Source organism: Drosophila melanogaster, chromosome 3L (assembly GCF_000001215.4).
Source record: "Drosophila melanogaster chromosome 3L".
Classification (NCBI taxonomy): Eukaryota; Metazoa; Arthropoda; class Insecta; order Diptera; family Drosophilidae; genus Drosophila; species Drosophila melanogaster.
In genome coordinates this window covers 13098258-13118529 of record NT_037436.4, presented here as the reverse complement: position 1 = coordinate 13118529, position 20272 = coordinate 13098258, and the positions used below count along the sequence as shown (strand labels likewise).

Sequence of the window (20272 nt, the reverse complement as noted above, 5' to 3'; positions counted from 1 at the left end):
AGCTGCATTGCAGGTGACAATGAAGGGGTGGCTGTACCCATATATACACTTATACATATATATTTGTATATGGTAGTAGTTACACATGTGTTTCCATGCACATTGAATTGAAAATTATACCTCTTCCCCACTTGCCACGCTCTGCTTGAGTCGGGTCTGCAAAAGTTTTCAAGCTTGTTACTATTGAATAATAGTATATTAATTTTACTGCATTTTTTATTCCCCCGAGCACGGTATGCAAGCCCTCAACTTACTTTTAATTGAATTGAAAGTCAAAAGTTTTGAGCTCGTGGAAAAAAAAGTGAAAATGTCGAGACAAATTGACACAGAGGAAAAGTTGCCGGTGCACAGGGAAAATGTATAATTAAAGGCAAATTTCCACGGCAGTATGCTGGCTGAAAGGAAAATCTGCTAAATTAAGAGCAGAATGAACACACACAGTTGTATTTTTTAGTTTTCAAATGAGTTTTGTTTTCATTGCGTATATTTTCTGTTTTCGTTTGATATTTTGTTTTGTCGCTTAAATTTGCATAAATTTCTTGTTCTAACTAATACATAAATAGTTGTTTGCATCTGATACGATTTTGCATTTAACAATAAATTAAATAAGTTAAAATTAAGCTTACGTTGACTCTCAGTGCTTGTTGTCTTTATCTAAACTCGTATATCATTTACAATTCATCTTAAAGACTACGATTAACTTATGTTCGGAGGGGGACGAGGAAAACAGTAGTGTTGGCAAAGTGCTGATAGAATTGGAGATCCTTCAGTGTTCTATAGGTTCGAAAGAGTGCTTTAAAGTTAAGTATGTACAAGGCAAGATTTTCTCTGACTTAATGCCTAGGTTGTATTTCGATTACAGCTACTACAATGTTTTCCTTACGCCTAACTACACGCTAATTGTGTCTGGAGGGGAGTGAGTGGTTTTAGTGGGCTTCTTGGGGGTTTTGGCATCACAGTGTTGGGCAGCGGACTACTAAGCATAGATGCTCAGCTGCCTGCGTCGATAGGTCGAGGATCAGTGCGTGAACTGACGCAGGGTGTTGTTGTTCTGCTGCTGCTTCTGAGAGGCGGACTTCTGCTGGAAGGATCTGCGTCCTGTGGTGGCACACAGTCCATTCCGCAGGGGCAAAGCTGGTGGCATCGGTGGCGGCGTGGGCGTCTTGCTGCGACCCAGTTGCTCCAACGGCATCGAGTAGTGGGTATTGCTGTAGATGTAGTTGTGGTCCAGGATCTCGCTGCCCATCTCCTGATCGTATAGCTCACGCTGCTTGAAGTGCTCTTGGGTCAGTCGCAGTTGCGGCTGATTCGGTCCACCCAACGGGGCGCCATGCACCATGGGCACATCCGCGTATGAGTAGCAGGAATCACCAACTGTAGCCGTGGCCGAGAGGAACTGCGGCTTGGTATAGTGGTTCAGCTGGGGATTCTGCTGATGCACATCCCGACCCATGGTGGCCGACTTCATGTGCAGCACAAATGAGGCACTGTCGTCGATGGCTCCCTGTGAAACCAGGGCCTTGTTGTTATTCAGCTTCTTCTCACTGATCATTGTGGCGGTGGGCACTACCAACTGTTGGAACTTCTGCTGGGGATCGATGGCGCCCAGGTCATTGACAGGCATCGGGCACATTCCATAGTGATGGGTAGCTCCGGGATGATGAGGTGCGGTATAGGTGTTGGGGAACGTGGAGTGGATGCCCAGGGAGCAGGGATGATGCTGATGGCGCGACATGTAGTCCTCGTCGCAGAAGGTCTTCTGGTATTCCCGTTCCTTACGGCCCAGAGCCGAGTTACCCCACAGACCGCCCTTGATGGTTTCGCGGATCTTATGACGGCAGCGGTACAGAACCAAAGCCAAGGCGGTAATCGTGGCAGCAGATCCCACCAGGAGAGCTCCAATCAAGGCCTGCTTGCGAGGATCGGCATGTGTGCATCCCATCATAGCAGGATTCAAATGGCGCAAGGATTCACCGCGCAGACGTTCGGGGAACTCACACAGCAGTTCGGAGACATCATCCTGACTGGCATTCTTGGCCACCAGCAGATTGTGCAGCCACATCACACGGCAGTCGCAGGACAAGGGATTTTCGGAAAGGTCCAGAGTCTGAAGATCCTTCCACGGGAACAGACCTTCTGCCAAGGAAGTCAGCGCATTGGCCTTGAGAACAACATGCTTCAATTGGGACAGCCCACTGAGGGCACCTTCTTGAACCTCCAAAAGCATTTTGTTGGACGATAGATTCAGATACTCCAGGTTACCATTGTCGCTGAAGGCTCCGGTCATCACACGCTTCAGCCTAAGAGCTCCATTCACCTCCAGGCGTTTAAGTTGCTTCAGGCCCATGAATGCGCCTTCGCTGATCACCTCGAAATCGTTTTGACCCAGGGACAGCTGCTCCAGACGAACCAGCTTGCTGAGACCCACGGAGGGAATGCGATCCAGACGATTATCGGAAAGATCAAGAATGCGCAACTCCTGCAAGCCGAGGAAGCTGTCGTGGGAGATGTTGCGTAGACTGGCACCCTTGAGTTCCAGGCGAGTAAGTCCTTTCAGGTCCTGGAAGGCATCAGCCTGAATGCTCTGCAGGGTGTTCATTCCAAGGAACAGCTCAGCCAGACTGGGCATGGCTTGGAAGATCACGGGATCGGGAACGGTGGTCAAGGCATTATCATCCAGATAAAGGATGCGCAACTGGGAGAGTCCATCGAAAGCCTTGGGATCCAGATAGCCGATGCGATTCTCGCCCAGATTCAGCTCCTCGATCTTCAGGAGAGGAGTAAAGGTGCCCTGGTGAAGTTCCGAGATTTGGTTACCACGCAGATTCAGAACAGTAACTGCCGACAGACCAATGAAGGTCTTATTGCTGATCTGCCCAATCTTGTTGTGATTCAGATGCACCTCCTGCAGCTTCTTCTGATAGGCGAAGGTGCGCTGCGGAATGGTCATCAGGTGATTCGAGGACAGATCGAGGAAGGTCAGCTCCGCGTAGAACTGGATGGACGAGTCGATGGTCTTGATCTTGTTGCTCTTAATCACCAGTCGCTGGATGGATGGATTCAGAGCAATGGGCAGCACGTCCAGCTGGCCCTCGCCACATTGTACCACCAGGGTATTATCATCGCACTGACAGCCGGGCGGGCAATTGGCCAAGCCCGCCGCAGGCTCCACACCAATGCTGGCCAAAATGCACCAGATGCCCACGAAGGCGATCATCATGTTTCGCTGCATCTTGGGATCTCTGATTCTCTTTTGATTTCTGTCTTTCGGTTTGCTTCGCTCTGTGCTGCTGTTTCAATTCTTTCAGAGTTTCTGTTGATTTTTTCAGTTTTCCATAGTGCTGCGGGTAGACAAACGAGGGAAAAATTTTCAAAATTAGTTTCTGTCTTTTCTGTGAGTTCGGTTAATTAGCCTATTTTCGTGGAACTATTTCTATTGATTAAAATTTACAGGGTTCTTGAAGCAAACATTTTTATGTTTTCACAAGTATTTCATATTGGATATATTTTTAGATTTGGTGTTGGAAAAATCTATATTAAGTTGCTAATGTTTCGGTCCTAATAAATTCTCATTTTAGAAATTTCAAACTCAATAAATATTTAAAGTCAGTAATTTAACTGAACAAAATTAAAATGTTCCAATTATATTTTTCGTATTTTATATTTTCTGGCAGCCTAACTTTATTTTGTTGAAACTTTTCTTCCGGTATTCTAATTTCCACAATATTCCACTTTTTCAGCACTTTTATAAAATGCACATTGTATGCCACAAGTGAAACTTACCTAATGTTTTTCTTTGATGATTGCTTGGCAACAATTTTTAGTTTTCAGCAGATTAAATCGTTGGTGAACAGAACATAAAATGCAAAATGCAGTGTTTCGGTTTTTGTTTGTATTTTGTGATGTGTTTGCGTTTTCACTGTTTCACTTTTGGAAAAATATTTTGAATAGCCAATTTTTTGTTTTGTCACATTTGCTCAACTAAAACATGTGTGTTGTTCAAAATTAAAATTTTGGTTTGTTGTATTGCTTGTTTCGTTTTTTTTTTTTTTGTTTGCTGATTGTTTGTGAAACGTGCGCGATAATCCAATGGTTCGCTTTGACTGCACGCTTCAAGTTGTTGTTAGGCGTTCGACGGGTTTCCGTTTGAATTTACGTATTTCGTGTTACCAACTCTGGTAAGAGAGAGGAACTTGGTCGCAATTGGGTCTCTATAGCTGGCAGACAACCGCTCACGACGAGGCAACGAACTACACTGATTTTACGAAGTGCCTGCTGCACAAACGATACCTCGGCTGGCCACTTTTGCCGGGGTGGTTGAGCGGTACAGAGCGGTAACAGAGCCGTTTGAGCGGTATGAGATGGTGGTGGTGGTGGTGGTGGCTGGCAGCTGCATCGGACATGGGTAAAAAGAGCGGCGTGGCTGAGGCGAGACGGCCTTGCGAAGGCGAGTTCTCTCAGATAAACCCGCCAGCAGGTAGTCGGAACTGGTTGTGAGTGTCGGATACAAATGTATCTCTAGTTGTCTCTCTCGATGGAGAACTCAGTGTGGCGAGTTTCACTCGAAGTTTCCACTCATTTATCTGGCTATACGTGCCCCATATATCCAGGCTCGCTCTCCGACAATTGCAACTCACACGTTGAACGAGCCGCACGTCCTCGACGAAATGCTGTCGCCCATAAAACCTAAAACTAGAACTGAAATAGTCAACGAAAAAAGTAAAAAAAAAACAAAACTGAAGAGAAAACTAAAACAGCCCAAGTGCTGTGGCATAATTAAGACCCCATAAAAAGTACATAGTCCTACGCAGAATAGGAGCTAGATGGATATTTATGGGCCGCAGACATGTCCTGGCCTAAGTGGAGCCTTTTAGTGCGGTTTACAGTCCAAATGTGACGCACTTGAAATTGATATTTTTGTATCTGCGAGTTTGTATCTCGAGGACACGAAAGTGTTGCACTCGAGTATTTCTCAAAAAATATTGTGTCATCTGATACATTTGAGATGCATTTCTCATTCTTGGCATGCAGAGCAAACAACTATTTACAACTCGGCAAAATCACAAAAAAAAGAACGGGAAAAAAACAACTGTGACAACAAGAAAATCAACTTTAAATGGCCATAACTTTGTGCCAACATATGTTGCTGGATCAGAGGGGACCGGGGTGGGGCACATTTTCCGGGCCTTACGGCATGCGGTTTTCCTCCACATTTTCCACAGCCAAGCCCCCCTGCCCCACCGACATAACTGGCATATTTCCGTCTCCGAGAATTTCGCACACAAAATTTATTTATCGTACCGAGATGCAAATCTTTTTCGACTGCTTTTCTGTATCTTTCATAAACTAACCAATAAGTAAACTTGTTAAATTTATACCATATTACCCAAATTTGAGGCATCTTTGCGTATTGAAAGCCAAGGCAACTGTTAATAGTTGCTTGACCATAGGATTTTATGAATTTGATTTGTTGCCTTTGAGAGAAAATAAATACATATACATAATTTATGACAGAAGTAGTTTTGGAAAATTTTCGTTGCCAAGAGAGATAAATTTAGCCTTTAAACATGTATTTCAAAACTCGTCTTTACAATTTATTTAAAGTAAAAAAATTTGATTTGCCTAACTTTGTTGGCAAACATTTTTTTCGTTTCTACTCTTTTGCTGAACTGAAATCTAAATTAAATTGTTGGTTCAATTTCTACATTATTAAATGGGGTACACAACCTATTTTGAATAATAAACCAACTATTGGTTCTCATACTAAAACCTTACATTTGCTCTTTGATGAAACATTCATAAAATTGCAGGCCTTTAAAGATCTGTTTCAAGAAATTAAACAGTTTTGCTGACTTCTTAGAGAAAGGCTTTGGCGAAGTATAATAATAAACTTGAATACAAATGCAGGAAATGCAAACAAATTGCCATAACAGCGGCTTGTAAGAAAAGTATCTTTGGCTTGTAAACTGCCAAAGTGCTCTACATAGGTAAAGACTGCGTAGTTTCCTTTCAAAAACCAGATACGAAACACACAGTGATTGCTGCACATGCAGCTAACGGAAGTTTGCGTTTTTATTTTTATATATGTGCCACAAGCTGGGCTAGTCAGGTGCCACAAGCTTTTGGACCCCAGCTCTCACGTTACACATCGGAAAGCCTCAATCTACCCTCTCAATTTGTGACAATGTGTGAGAATTTCCCAGCAATAAAACCCAAATCCAACAACTTAAAATAAAGGCGAGGTGCACCACACACATCTTTATGCTTTCTGTTAACTCTTTCAGTTTGTTTGCACTGCGACTGATGTCCGAATTGCATATGAAAATTGTTTGGCCAAACGCTAAAAGCACTTAAACAATTAGAGGGAGAAACGAAATGGCTGGGGAAGCAGCTTTCTGTGTAATTAGGTAAAACAAGGTCTGGTGAAGGGCTACGACTACTGTCGAATCGCTGCAGCAAAAGAGAAAAATAAATGTAAATATTTTTTGGATAGTATATAGTATAGAGAAAACTAAAATGTAGGAAAATTTGAAATATATATCTCCTCTTATTTAATATCTTTGTTTTAATAAGCTTATGAGTTTAGCTGTCTTAGAACACTGCGTCAATATCCTTCTTGGATTTTTGACTAAGTTATTATACCATTTTCTAGTCACTTTAAACCTTCAGTTCACATCCGAGGAAGTGCCCATTTTTGTGCCGAACCCTGAAAAAATGGTGCTTACATATTCACCGGAATAATGCCAGACATGGGGAAAATCGCCGGCTATCTGAACGGCAAACATAACGCACTTTGACCAAACAAAGAGCTCGAAGTCTCCTGAGAAGTGACTTATGGGAACGGACAGCTGACGAAGTCTCAGTCATATAAATATGCCACATTCAATATGGGTGCGCATGCGCCGCTTCTTTTTAGACCGTTGTTGTTTTATTGGCCCGGCGTTGTTTTAACAAGAAACTTGTTAGTTGCAGCGGGTTAAAGATTTTCGAGTCTTGTACTTGGCCCTGTTTGTTTGCCAGTCGCGACGTCGGCTACCCGTTTCATGTGTTGTTAAATCTTTCGCCGGTTGTTTCACTACTTCTTAACCAGCTGCCCTTCCAATTGATGTTTGTCCGACTCATAAGCGACGGCACAACCCATTTGTCAGCATTCGAGGCAAACATTTTAACAAGGCCTCAGGGATCGAGAACGTTAAGCCGCTGACAGTTCCGGTGCGAATGCAACTTCCGCATAGATTGAGACGGAGGCAACTTCTTAGACCAATAAAATATCAATTGACTCGGCAATTAATCATATTCCAAAATGTGCAAAGAGGAATACTATCCGTATTGGAACTCGAACTGAGTCTGAAACCGGAAGGACTGGTCCATTGTTCGGCAGCTCACCATTCATCCAGCTTCACACTTTTTTTTCGTCCTCGGCTACTCGTTTTTAGAGGCATCACAATAAATAATGAATCCAGAAATGAGCGTTAAATGCAATGAGAACGAGAATGATGAGAAGAAAAGCAGCAGCGGAAGTGGGCACACAATGGACCAAAAGACCGAAGACGAAAGACCAAAGACTAAAGACTTAAGAACCGGGGCCCAGTGGGCACAAAGGCACAATACCTTCCGTGTGTATCACCCCCCCCCCCCCCCCCCCCAGAGAGGTTAACTTTAAATCGAATGGCAATGGCACAGTAAGTAAATACCTTAACACACTGCCATCTCACTCCCTCTGTGTGTGAACGCTTTGCTGACTTGTGATTTTTTCCCCGATATCTTGCAATACTGCTGAGAAGTATCTTGCAGCACTACCCTGCCTCACATTGCCGCTAATGCAACCAGATGTAACTGCTGGGAAAGCTCTGAGAAATCGTCAAATGGGCTGTGAGATTTAAAAAACTGCCGGTTGGTGGTTACTATCAAAAGTAAACTGCCGGAAACTTTAAAAGAAAGTTTTTCGACCTACATTTTAATAGAACAATTTATACCACCGCGCTATAAAAAATAATAATCTCACTGTTAATATTATATAATTTTCTGTTCATGTTCAGGAGTTTAAATCAGTAACCTAAAGTCGATAAAATTATTCAGTCTACAATGCACTTTTTTTTTTTAAATACATTAAAAGACTACTACAGTCAACTTAAGTATATTAAACTAGAAATGATCACATACAAATATATTGAGCTACAAAGCTCTAATCCTCTGGCTTAACTGCAAATCAAGTAATCCAAGTAACACCCAAAACGATCTTTAAGATACTAAGAAACTTTCCAACTATTTTTGCGACTTCCCTTTGGCCGACCGGAAAATGCAAATCAATTGCTGTTGCCCCTCTATCTCCTGCTCCCTCCATCTGTTTCCTTTGCTGATCCTGTCACATAAAGATCGGGCCAGGAATGCCCGTATCCGCAGCGAGATGCAGTTGGGCCCCATCTCATTTCATTTGGCTCGCATAATTTATGCAAAATTATCAATCGAGATTTGTTTAGACAAAATGCAAACAGACGGGGAAAACTAACAGGGAAGGAGAAAAAAATTAACGAACGTGTGCCGCAACAGGAAAAGCCACAAATTGTTTATGCAACAAGCCAGGGCCAAAAATAGCCAGCAGAGAAGCGACGTATCCTCTGACGTCTTGTGGCAAATCTATGAGATACGCATATCGCATTCGACTTATCTACCAGCGGCAACCTGATATGGCTGCCATCTCGCCATCCACTGGACATCGGACATGGGACAAAAGCCGGGAGACAGAAGTCGCTGGATAGTGACCAGAGTCTAGAGTCCAGGGAGTGGATCGCTGCCCCATGCGTGATAAATGCCGCAGATAAATGCGTGTTGCAGTTGGGCACAGACAACCAGACAACGCGGAGACACATGTTTGCATGCGCCTATTTTGCATGCCAGCCAAGCAGACACTGAGCACAATTTGTAGTTACAAATTAAAATTTGCTGTTAAATGGCGTGGAATTCTTAAAAATTCTGGCTAAACAAAAGACGTTTTTATATTATTTTAAACAGTTACTAACTGTTGTTCCTAATAATATAATTTAAATGTTGTATATCACAAGGAAGCATAAACATAATAAAGATTTCTATTCCAGCCTATTTTATTATTTGTTGATAGATGATATCTATTTGTTGAAGAAGAAATAAATTTTTATATTTTTTATTGTTATATTAACGTTAACATTTCTCAGTGCACCGATCACCGTGCAAATTCATCTTGCTGCAGGAGCAACAGCCACTGGAAAAGACTGGACATGGACATGGACACATGTTAGTGGAGAGTTCACAGCTACTAGCCAAGACCCAGCTTGAAGATCTGGGTATCCATTGCGTGATCGCTCCCTGTCCTAGGAAAATGCACAGACATAGACCTAGTCGAACCGAAGTGCAGCGCGTTTTAAATTACCAAAGCTTTGTGCGTCTATCATTTCGGCCGTGGCATGCCACATTCATTCGTTGTCTGGGCAAAATCCATCTCTAAGATTGATTATAATCGGTAGTCAAAGTGTCCAAGACTGCTGGCGGCTATTTATGGCCCGGGCAAATTATAATTTATGAAGTCTGGACTTGCACTTCGGCGTGTCTCCATAGACCTGTGAGATACATTCGATACACATGCTGGCTGGTGCACAGATCATCAGGCATTTCACATTTGTATTTTGACAGCATGTTAACGTCATTTATTAATTGAAAGCCAGCTCTTGAGGTAATTATTTGGGGCAGCCGCTCTCCTGTGGTTAAAGATTTCGTTCGAAAATCCATGTTCAACTGGCGCCTCACTTTTTTTCCATTTCCCTGGAATCGCCCCAAATGGTTTCCCAAAATACCTTCGACTGCGGTACGAACCCCCAGCAAGTTTACCTAATCGTTTTGGAAATCTAAGTTTGTTTTTCCGTGTGTCTTTGAATCTTCTGAGTCACATTTCGGGGAAATCAAAAGTGTGGGCTATAGATGCTCAGATGGAGATTTTGACCGATTCGATATGGGCGGAACTGTGCTGCAAAGAAAGTGAGTTCTTCAACCTGTCAGAGATGAGTTAACCATCCAGATCGCATGCAAAGTGGTCAACATTAAAGATCATCTATCTTTATTTCACGAAGGTTTCAGTTACAAATCGAAGATATGTGGAATATTTCGAGGAGAATTTATGGAGTTGGACGTTAAAACAGAGGAAGTGGTCCACTGTTGATCTGTGAAACTTTCCGTAAAACCAATTTGTAGTTAAATTAGGAACGGAGGGAAATTGGAAGATCCAACTAATGGGATTAGAAATGACTTAATTTTTCAATAGTGGTAAATATGTATTTTTAAAATGTGAATGTGCAGAAAATGAACATGGTGAAATAATTTTATTTTAATTAAAATATAAATAGAGATATAGAAAATAAAAAAAGTAATAATTTTATAATGTATATACACTTTTTTTGATTTATTTATTTAAATTTGCATAAATTCCCGACACGTTAGAGGCTTAGGCTTAACCTCTTGGCCGCCTTTTTGTCATTTCAAACGGGTGTCAAGTGGCATTAGCCAAGTCGGGCATGCCCGTTAACCAGGTTCCAGTCGTTTGAGCGAACCCTTTCGGTTAATCAGCTACGCAGCAGCGCAAAAATGCCCAAAGCCCAAACCAGATTCGGATTCAGACAGAGAATCGGACTGAACATCCTGAGTAGAAGTAGCAACAGCGCCAGCGATGCGTGTGCAAACACCCAGTTCCCCCGGGGGCAAAAGCAGTATAAACGTATCTTCAAGATACAGATACAGGTGCAGGGGTAGAGGGCAAGTGGAAGGGCACTCGGGCAGGTGTGTTTCTCACGCAGCCAACGGGGCAGGCAACGTTTTTAGCTCAGGCTTTGGTTTCGGTTTCGAAGTGTGGCACTGTGTGGCAGTATTTTCCCTTTCCTCCCAAACTGCCTCTGAACGAATCCTCTTGACCAGCGCCACACATTCGCCTGGATGACTGCAGCTTTCAGAGATGTGCTCGTGATTGGAACGTTATTTAGAATATAATTTTGAAATTGTTCCCATAAGTGCAGTTCTAGGATTAGTATCATGAAATGGCAAATGGAAACTAAAAAATCTAATTTACAACATGAGTTTAATTCGATATCAGTTATCTTTTAGTACTTACATCTACCATCTCTCACGGCAATTACTGATAACCATCTTCAGGTTTATGGAGCCATCTCTAGCCAGATCTGCAGCTTCATCTAGAATTGTCCGTCCGACTGGTAGTCGCTCCAGCTCATTTTGCTGTAACTTTTGCCAGTGATTCGGAAATGCATTCTCTGCGGATTGTGCTATTACCTGTTTCCCCCGCGGATGCCCTTCCTACACATAGAGGAGGCTATAGGATCGACTGTTCAACATTTGATAGCATAAATCAAATGGACGAGAGGAAGAGAGAGAGAGAGAGCAAGATGGAAAATAATTACGGGTGCTGGGGTTAAAAATTTGCACGTGGTATTAATTTGGGGCCTCCTTTTGGCCTTGCGTCTGTGTTTTAAATCGTATCAAAAATGGTTTGCAACTTGCAATTATTTGCCGGAGAGTCGGCAATCCGCATCGCAACTTTGTCTGCGGTCTGGGATGGTGGCCCCCACAACCTTTTTGTGGCCTTATCATTTAATACGCATCTGGAAAGCGTTTCTACTGCATCGCCTTTTCGCACACAATTTCCAAGGGGCTCCAAGAGCAGCGCTTCTTTAATTGTAGTTCTTGGCTATCAACTAAACAGGATACAAATGGCTCCCGCTCCAACTTTGAGTGACTCTGATTATGGCCTCGCATTTGTATCTCTCCTTTTGTCTGCCTAAAACGTATCTTTAAGTTCATTTTTCTTTTAGTAGGGGCTGGTCTAGGTGGAAATTGTTTTCGCTTTGTGTGTTTTCTTTTCATTGGGCTGTGAAGAAGATAGATTTTGTTGGTTTGTTTGCAGAAGTCATGGGAGAATTCTACTTAAAGGCGTTTCATAGCTTTCCATTGAGATCGCTTGATTGGAAGCTGTTGAGTATTTATTGCAGTCGGATAATCTTTCCTCTTCCAGCCAATCAAAAACGAATTAAAATTCACAGCGAATTCATTTCAATCACAAAACTCATTTGCGGCTTAATTAAATAATAATGAATGAATCGCATCAACAATAAATAAATCAATCCATGACTGGCAGCAACTCCTCCGCTCTCCAAAAAATCTTGATCGATCAAAACGAAACACTTGGATTCCCTGAAACGGGTGGGGCCAAAAAAAAAAAAAAAAAAAACAAAACTGTCCCCATATAAATTACAACTTATTTTGATTTTTATTATAATCAATGACAATGCATATGAAAAAGAATAGAACCAAGGAACAGAAAGGTGCAGCCCAGTTGGGTTTCCTTAGAACAGAAACCAATCCGAGGCAAGTGAAAATTTATGTGGCCCAAGACGGGGAAACCAGAGAGACCCGAAATCAAACTATCTCGAGAGCATTTATCTTTCATTAGAAAATTAAAATCTCTGTGTGTGCGCACACAATCAATGACCACAAATCTTTAGTTTTTCAGTTCGGCTTTCAATGGTTGGGTTTTGGTCTTTTGGAGGTACATATGTATGTACGTTTCTCGGCGAGATTTCAGCTGCATCCCAGGGACATAAAACCCGGTTTTATGTTCTCCCCAGAATCGGAGGCTGGTCGCGGACATTGTCCTGCCATCCTTGCTGTAGGTCGGCCTGGTAAATTAAAACGTTATCATCACAACTTAATCGTCACCATAAAAGCTGACTGCACTGACCACGTCGTAGGCAACTTGATTCGCTGGCCCTGTTATCTCAGTTGAAATTTGTTAATTGCCGCGCACTTCAAGTACTTAGTGTATCTTTTTGGGGGTCCAGTCTCATCTGACTTTTGGCCATTTCTCGTCTCTTTTTTCTGGTTTAATGTCCGTTGTAAATTACTTTTAAATGTTTTAGGTGTAATAAAGATGTTCGCCTGCTATTGCGTAATGAGTTATTCTAAAGTAGTATTTTGTTGTTCTGTTTTTTTTTTTTTTTTTTTTTTTTGGTGTGTGGCACATTTTTTTTGTCGAGTTTGTTGCTGTTACCCATTTATAATCTCTGGCCAGGCATCGTTTTCGAGACAGAAGTTTTAATTAATTTTTGAACTGCTTCTTCTTGGCCGCAATTTAGAAAGGCTAATGGGCACCAAAGTGCCAAGATCATGATGAGACAATTTGGTTGGAAACAAGACGGTGAAATGAGAGGCTAATTGCTTGGGTGAGACAGCTTGATGAGATATTGAAACTAAATTAGGTTGCAGAATTTGGTAATTGAAAGAAAGTTCTCAGGAAGATTTAGTATAAAAAATATAAACAAAAAAAAGTGAATAAATGTTAATAATATTTTACTTAATGAAAATATTTTTATTTTGAAGTTGCATTATTTTATAATTGTGAACACTTTATTTGCTTATTAATCTCTCAAATTTGAAACGTGTCTGGGTTGGAATTAATGATATTTGAATTCATATCGTTTCCATAATTTTTAAGTACAAAAATTCATGAATTAAAATTGTCTCAAAATTGACAGCTCAATAAGTCCGATATAGAAGCCCCCAAATGCCAACTAATCACCCATAATAACCAAATAAATCATAAACCCATGTTGGGGACTGAATCCAGCAGAAGAAGCTGTCAGAGGTAAGACAAAAAAAAACCCGACAGAGGCAGGAAAGTTCAAAGCGCCGAGACGACAATCAGAGCCAGGATATGCATAGATAATAAATGTATCATGCACATGTTTGCAGCCATATAAACTAGCAGCTAGCTGGGAAGTGCTGACAGCCTGAGAGATGGACGGAATGGACGGGTGGTGGAGGGAAAATCCAGTGAGGCAAGTCCCTGTCGAAGCACTAAATTATGACTAGGTAAGCAGGCGCTGACAATTCAATGCAAGGAAATATTACGCCGCCTGGCACACATGCATCTATATCTGTATCTGTATCTAGATCGGCGGCATGTAAAATTTATGCAGCAAAACTGAACTGAAAACGAAACGGAGCCGAATGCACCGGGGTAATCCTGTAGACAAGGGCGACAAGGAAAAGATGATGTCATAATATATTGTAATTTATGGGAGGAGTGCTGACAGTTGAAGCTCGCTGACTTAAGCTCGAGAATATCGGGGCCCGCGATTAATTATATCAATGATGTAAAAATACCTGAACGATCTGTCATCTGTTTTGGCTGTGCGTCTTATTTTCGGGACTCATGACTTGCTTCCTGTCGAGTTTTATGCTTGAATGCCTGGGAATAGACTGTCGGACAACAGAATGGCTGGAATAGTTGGGATGGTTAGTCAGTCTGTCTTAACGACCTGACAAATAGATAAAATGCAGTCACAGTTTTGCTCTTGATAGATCGGTCGGTTGTTTCTGGTTGACAATCGAATTATTTAAAAAGAAATTCCAAGGGGGTTCCATCTTAATTATATTCACAAAAAAGAGCCCAGTTCCATTGTTTTTTTAGAGATTCTTTAAAGAAGATGTCTCAATCAGCAGTCTAACTTTCAAACAGGAAATTGAACAATTTCATGGCCCATGCCTCCTGTAAGTTCTATTCAACGAACAATAAATTTTAAGTGAGTTTAATTAAGAATTACATTTTAATTCAGCAAAACGGCAGCCAAACCTTTTTCCTCAGTGGGGGAAATTATGAAATCATTGAAGCATGACAAGCATTTGACAATAGCAGAAAGTATCTGTCAGATACTCAACGGCGCATGCTGCAGATCATTAACGCCTGGGTCTCCGCGACGAAGCGCAACGAGCAGAACTCCACCGGAAATCAATTTTGAAAACTCCCCAAAACTAAAATTCCAGTACCCCACTATATATAGCAAAGTACCATTTTGAATTTGACAAAAATTATGAGTTTTATTTCGGGCAGCACAAACAAAGGGGTAAAGCGATTCACGCCTGTGCGCTTAGACAATTATTTATGGGTTCAAAAATAGGAATTAAAGTAGAATTGAAATTGCTTTAGAAATGCAATCAAATTAAATTAAAATCAAGTGATGGGTCGGGCATTGAAGAAGAAAAGGACCTACCACAGAATGCGTATACGAGCATTGAAGAAGGTCGCGATGATGAGGATAAAGGCACTTAGATTTAGTTGTCCCCCTGGAATCGTACCGCTTAGTTATAGGGTATATAGCGTCTATAAAATAACTTCGTTTTAAATTAAATTATTTTAAAAACTGAATTTGGTGCTTAAGTTAAGTATAGTTTATGGTATAATTCGAATTCAGCATAGTAGAATGTGGGTATGATTTCCATAATGAGCATCAAGCATAAGACTTTAAACAAATTAAAAAGTTTTGTTTATGTACCGCACATTTTTATAGGGTATCCTTCAGTTCCAACCGCTTTGCTTTCATCTTGTTTCTCGAATTGTTTGCTTTCGAGAACAAAAGCTAAAATTGAAAATTGTTAAGATATCGAGAGAACGAAGGAGATTGAGCTACTTTCTTTCTATCCTATTTGGTGGCCTTTTTGCCTGGTTTACTTTCCTTTTCTTGGCCTCGTTTCCCCCCGGACAGCAAACAATGGTCCAAACTGGACAGGACGCCAATAAATAAGCGCAGGAGGTTTGCCGGACAATGGGAATGCGACTTTTTCCCATTCTGCGCCATTTGTTTGCTTGCTTGAAAATGGTTTTAATTGTTGTTCCCCTGGTATATATTTTTATTTTTCATTGTATTTTTTCGTGGCTCCTTATTGTTGGCCAAATATAATAAGATAGCAGTGCGTCATTTTGTGTGTTGTGTATTCGCTTCTGTTTGTCTGTTTGCGTTTGTTTTGGTTTTCGGTTTTTGGCTAAAAGTAAATTAAGTGCCAATGTTAATGGCAGTTATGGCCTAGCATCTGGCTTTGGGATCTGCCAACAAAAGCCTAGCCATTTGGGTGTCTTAATGTTGCAGTAATAATGGCTAAAAGTGTGTGTGCATTGAGATAGTAGCTTGAGATTTATAGCTGCTCAGCTCTGCTTTCTTTTCCTCCAGTTTTTGTGATCGCCTTTTTTGGCAGTGTGTGGTCCACGAATGGTCTCCAGGGCAATACAAATGTACTCAGTTTTGCGCCAAATGAGACTTACTAAATCGAGCTACAAAACCTGGCTGGAAAAATATTTTATATATAATTAGAAAAGCAATGGGAAAATTGTTTTTTTTTTTTTTCATTTTTAAGATACAATTTCAAAAGTTTCTGATTGATACCTTGTTGTCGAAGTATGTGAGATTCTAAATTCAGTTTAGTATATCAAATAAATGCTTTGTTAGGGCAAACTTTTTTTCCAAGATTGTATAATTCAGAATTCCAACATTTTTATTCTTGTTCCCTTTGAATTTGGTCGTTTAATCCATCTGAATGTATCTGAAAGGTAAGCCCTGCACGGTCGACATAATCTTAATCGCCAGGCCATAGTTTATTTATGGCTAAGCAATAAAAGAAGCAGGGAAAAGCATTTAATAAGTGATTTAAGTAAGCAATCATAAACATTTACTGCATGTCTTTAAGCCACTACAAAACAGGCCATAAAAGGGCAAGCAGACCAGAGACCAAAAGATACCACAATCCTGCCAGCAAACATCCAGCAAACACCGACGCCAGACGAATTCGATTAAAGTTAAGCCATAACAAGCCGGAGACGAGCAGTGAGCCTGGCCTGGGTTCCCAAGCTCAGCCAGCCACAAATAATATAACAATTTAAATAACAAGCCATGGCCAAGACTCCTAGCCAGCTAGTCAGCCGGGCAGCAAACACCAGGCGCGTTAGTTAGATAGATTGATCTACATGTACACGACAACACAGAGCTGGCAAGTTGGGAAGTTGGAAGTTGGAAGTCGGGTCTCGAGCCCGGAACGACTCCTTGCCGACCATGTTGCCCAGCCATTCCATCCTGGCCAAAACGAAGCGAACCTGGCTGCTGGTTACATGGCACACCAAGCTGGCTTTGGCCAAGAGCATGTCAAAACAAAATAACATCTTTAGCGCGCAAACATGACAAAACATCAGAATTCCAGCAGATTAACGTCAATTTTAATTGCATTCACTTAGAGCAGGCTCAAGTCTATGAGAAGCACAGCCAAGCAGCTGGAAATATGCATACAAAAAGAAAAAGAAAACAAACATGGGATTAAGTCTGGTTAGCTGAGCTATGAAATACCCTGACTAGGGAATAACGATGATGTAATGTATGTAGTGGAGAGCATATGCTGGCTTATTAATTCAATTTTCAATAGGATTATAGAAAACATAAATATTTATTCAAAAATTATTATGTAGTTTTTAACATTTTAAAACAAATACTGCTTTGACCAGCAAGCTTTACATTTTTTATTTAACCAAATCTTTGATATTAAATAATATACAACTGTTTAAATTTAATGTATTAAAATACATAATCATTTGTAAAAATATATGAAGAAAATAATAAATAGACAATTCATTAAAAGCGTGCAGAAATAGATACTTAGCTGAACCAATACTGTAACTTGTATTAATCCTTACCCAAGCTACAATGAATACTTTGTACCCCTTTGCAAAAGTGTAGCCATAAATACACAGGAGGAATTCCGCACAACAAAAAGGGTTTCGCCAGGTGGCAGGTAAGCAGACAGCCTGGATGGTAAACAAAGTTCCACAAGGTTGTGATTAACATGCGATAAAAAATGACCGGGCTGAGCGACCAGAGTCCATGGACTCGACCTGGTCAGCGTTTGGCTTACGTGTTTGCATTAGGCCAGAACTGTGGACTCAGGACACAGAATACAGAACCCAGAACCCAGAGCCCAGATCCAAGTTCCAGCAGCAGCTCTCGAGCACTTTTGAGCCACTCGGAGAGCACAAAAGTTAAGTGTCTGGCTGTCACATGCGATTTGCACCTGCCGGATGAGCAATGGCGCAGGTGGGGGAGCGCGAGGGATTTGCGTGGATTATTTATCATCTGCGCCACATCACATGGGCGGGTAAGGAGGGGCCGAGGCCAGGTCTCGTTTTAAGCAGGTTCCATTGCAGCTACTCCTCCTTCGAGGTGAGATGCACGTTGCAAGATTCGCTTTTCCTTCCTTTTTTTTTTTTTTTGTTTTTGGTCTTTTCCCCGTTTTTTAGGGGTATAATCAGGTTGGAGCAAACATTTGCCCAGAGACGTTCATAAATTTTAATATTTTAATTTGACTTAAGCAGATGAACACATAAAGGCGGCCATCAAGCCCAGCACTTTGTATGCTTTGGCCAAACATGGCCAAGGGCCAAAGACTGAAATGCAATTTCTTGAAAAGCGTTCCAGTTTCCAGTTTGTCGTCATCGGAGTCGTCGTGTTTTGGAATTACCACAAAACGGTTTACATTTCCTGTGCATTTTCTGCTTTGATTTTAGGAAAATTAACAACAGCTCAAACAGAGCCCAACGACCCAGCCGACTAACCAGCTCGCAAACCAACAACCAGCCAGCCAGGCGAGTCAACAACATGGTCCAAAACGAATCGGCGTCATCATCGCCCGAATACTCGGTACAGCAGAAGCCGCAGCCGTAGTTGAAGCAGCAACAACAGCGAGAACAAGGTAAGTGCACATTGGGAATATATCACTTTAGATACCCTATCTTATCGGCTTTATTCCGGTATTAAATTGGGAAGTATAGAACAGCACAGAACAATTTGTTATTAGTTTTAGTAATAGTTAAGCTAATATTCTATTTATTAACCACCCTTAAAATACAGAGAGTTCTCCACCAAATATAATAAGTTTTCAAAAAACATATCTTATATATGGTTTTTAGAAATTTCAATTGTTAAATTTTTTTAATGCTTTCAGAAAATTTTCGACAACTATTTTTGTGAGAACACGTATTCTTTGGAATTTTGTTAATAAATTTTAAGTTTTATATCTGAAGCTAGACCATCCTAAGAACCTAAATATGACGCAATCTACACTTTGCGTGGTCAGAGCATTTACCGCTGGTTTCCGCGTGATTCTGTTCGCTTAGCCCAGGGGAAAGGGCATTAACAAACAGCGTGCAGTCATTCGGATTGCAGCATGGCATGTTGTTTGCTTCGCTGGTCTCATTTGGCCCCTTTTTGAGCCCCCCCCCCATCCTCCGCCCCTTAGCCCCCTCTAGGCCCCACTAATCCCCCATTAACCAGACCCACCCCCTTGCCAACTTTCGGCTATGATGCGACCAACTGGCATGGCACGCTGACTTGGCTTTGGCCACGCTTGTTTGGTTTGCTTTTCGGCTCTAACTCTGGGCTAAGGCTGTGGACTCGGCTCGGACGCTGCTGCTAAACAGGTTAAAATGTCGTTCAAAATGTCAAGTCAACACTTTGATGTTGTCCGTGTCCGTGTCACTGTCCGTTGTGGTGGTTCTACTGTGTTGCTACGGTTTCTGCTGCAGCTTTGTTTGCGTGTGATCTGCGCTTTATTTATGCAACATTCAGCACACGACGGAACATGCAACCGAAGCCCGAAAATGTTAAGTGCTCAGATGGAGATGGTGCAGTAGTAGAAGCTCTGCTTAGAAACTGGTAATCAGGGGGAACGGGTGTACATCGTGCTATGCATAGCTGGCCATATTGTCGATGTGGCTGTCGTCCATCGATTGTTGTTCTAATGCGGGAAGAGAAGATTTTCGGTAATGAAACGGTAGCGGCTAATGTGGGAATGGGGTCGACGATACGAGTAAGCCATGACTACAAATTTGGGAAAGGGAGATGAGCAGATCTACTTGGGGTTCCACGATAAACAAACTAAAACATTTGGGTACATTCTATTAACTTATTTTGCAGACATGGTTTATGCCAAATTTAAAATGGTCTTAAATGAAGTATTTATGGTAAGGATTTTCCTAATTATTAGGTATTTAAGCTTCAAATGCTAATTTCTAACAACTGGCGCCCAACGTGGGGCACATATGCTTGAGCGTTACAGACATAGCGCTCCTGTTGCCTTCGAAATTTTGCCAAAAGGCTGTTGCTGCAGCCGGAGCCAAAGTTGTTGCAATTCTGAGAATATTTTACGCTTGTTGAGGCTGACGACACAACATTGAAGCCACCGCCAACGAAGACGACGACGACGTCGACAGACCGACTCCGGATTCTGGACGGCTCTGTGTCGGCGATTGTCTGTGAGTGCCTGCTCCCACTTCCTCTTCCAGATGCTGAAGCTCTGGGCACAAGACCAAGAAGACTACTAGGGTTTCGTGTTTTGTTTTCTTTGCACTCGAGTTGTATCACATCAA

The 20272-nt window shown here is 41.7% G+C and overlaps 1 protein-coding gene and 1 long non-coding RNA gene across 3 annotated transcripts; one reads left to right on the top strand and one right to left on the bottom strand.

The window, feature by feature from the left end:
* Positions 1-452: 452 nt before the first annotated feature.
* trn (tartan) lies at positions 453-4259 on the bottom strand. 2 transcript variants are annotated; one of them, NM_079331.4, is made up of 2 exons: positions 3784-4259; positions 453-3341 (listed from the first exon to the last, which is right to left on the bottom strand). In NM_079331.4, exon 2 carries the CDS (start codon positions 3230-3232, stop codon positions 1019-1021), a length of 2214 nt encoding a protein of 737 aa, NP_524055.2. In that variant the 5' UTR covers positions 3233-3341; positions 3784-4259; the 3' UTR covers positions 453-1018. Both variants share the same exon structure in this region, with proteins under 2 accessions (NP_524055.2, NP_001261796.1).
* Positions 4260-16579: 12320 nt separating this feature from the next.
* Positions 16580-17031, top strand: lncRNA:CR44554 (long non-coding RNA:CR44554). Its single transcript, NR_124916.1, has one exon. It is a non-coding gene; the product is annotated as a long non-coding RNA:CR44554 (long non-coding RNA).
* The last annotated feature ends 3241 nt before the right edge of the window (positions 17032-20272 follow it).

Excerpts from the sequence above, each read along its gene's own strand:
- trn (NM_079331.4), bottom strand. The coding sequence starts at position 3,232 with ATGCAGCGAAACATGATGATCGCCTTCGTGGGCATCTGGTGCATTTTG.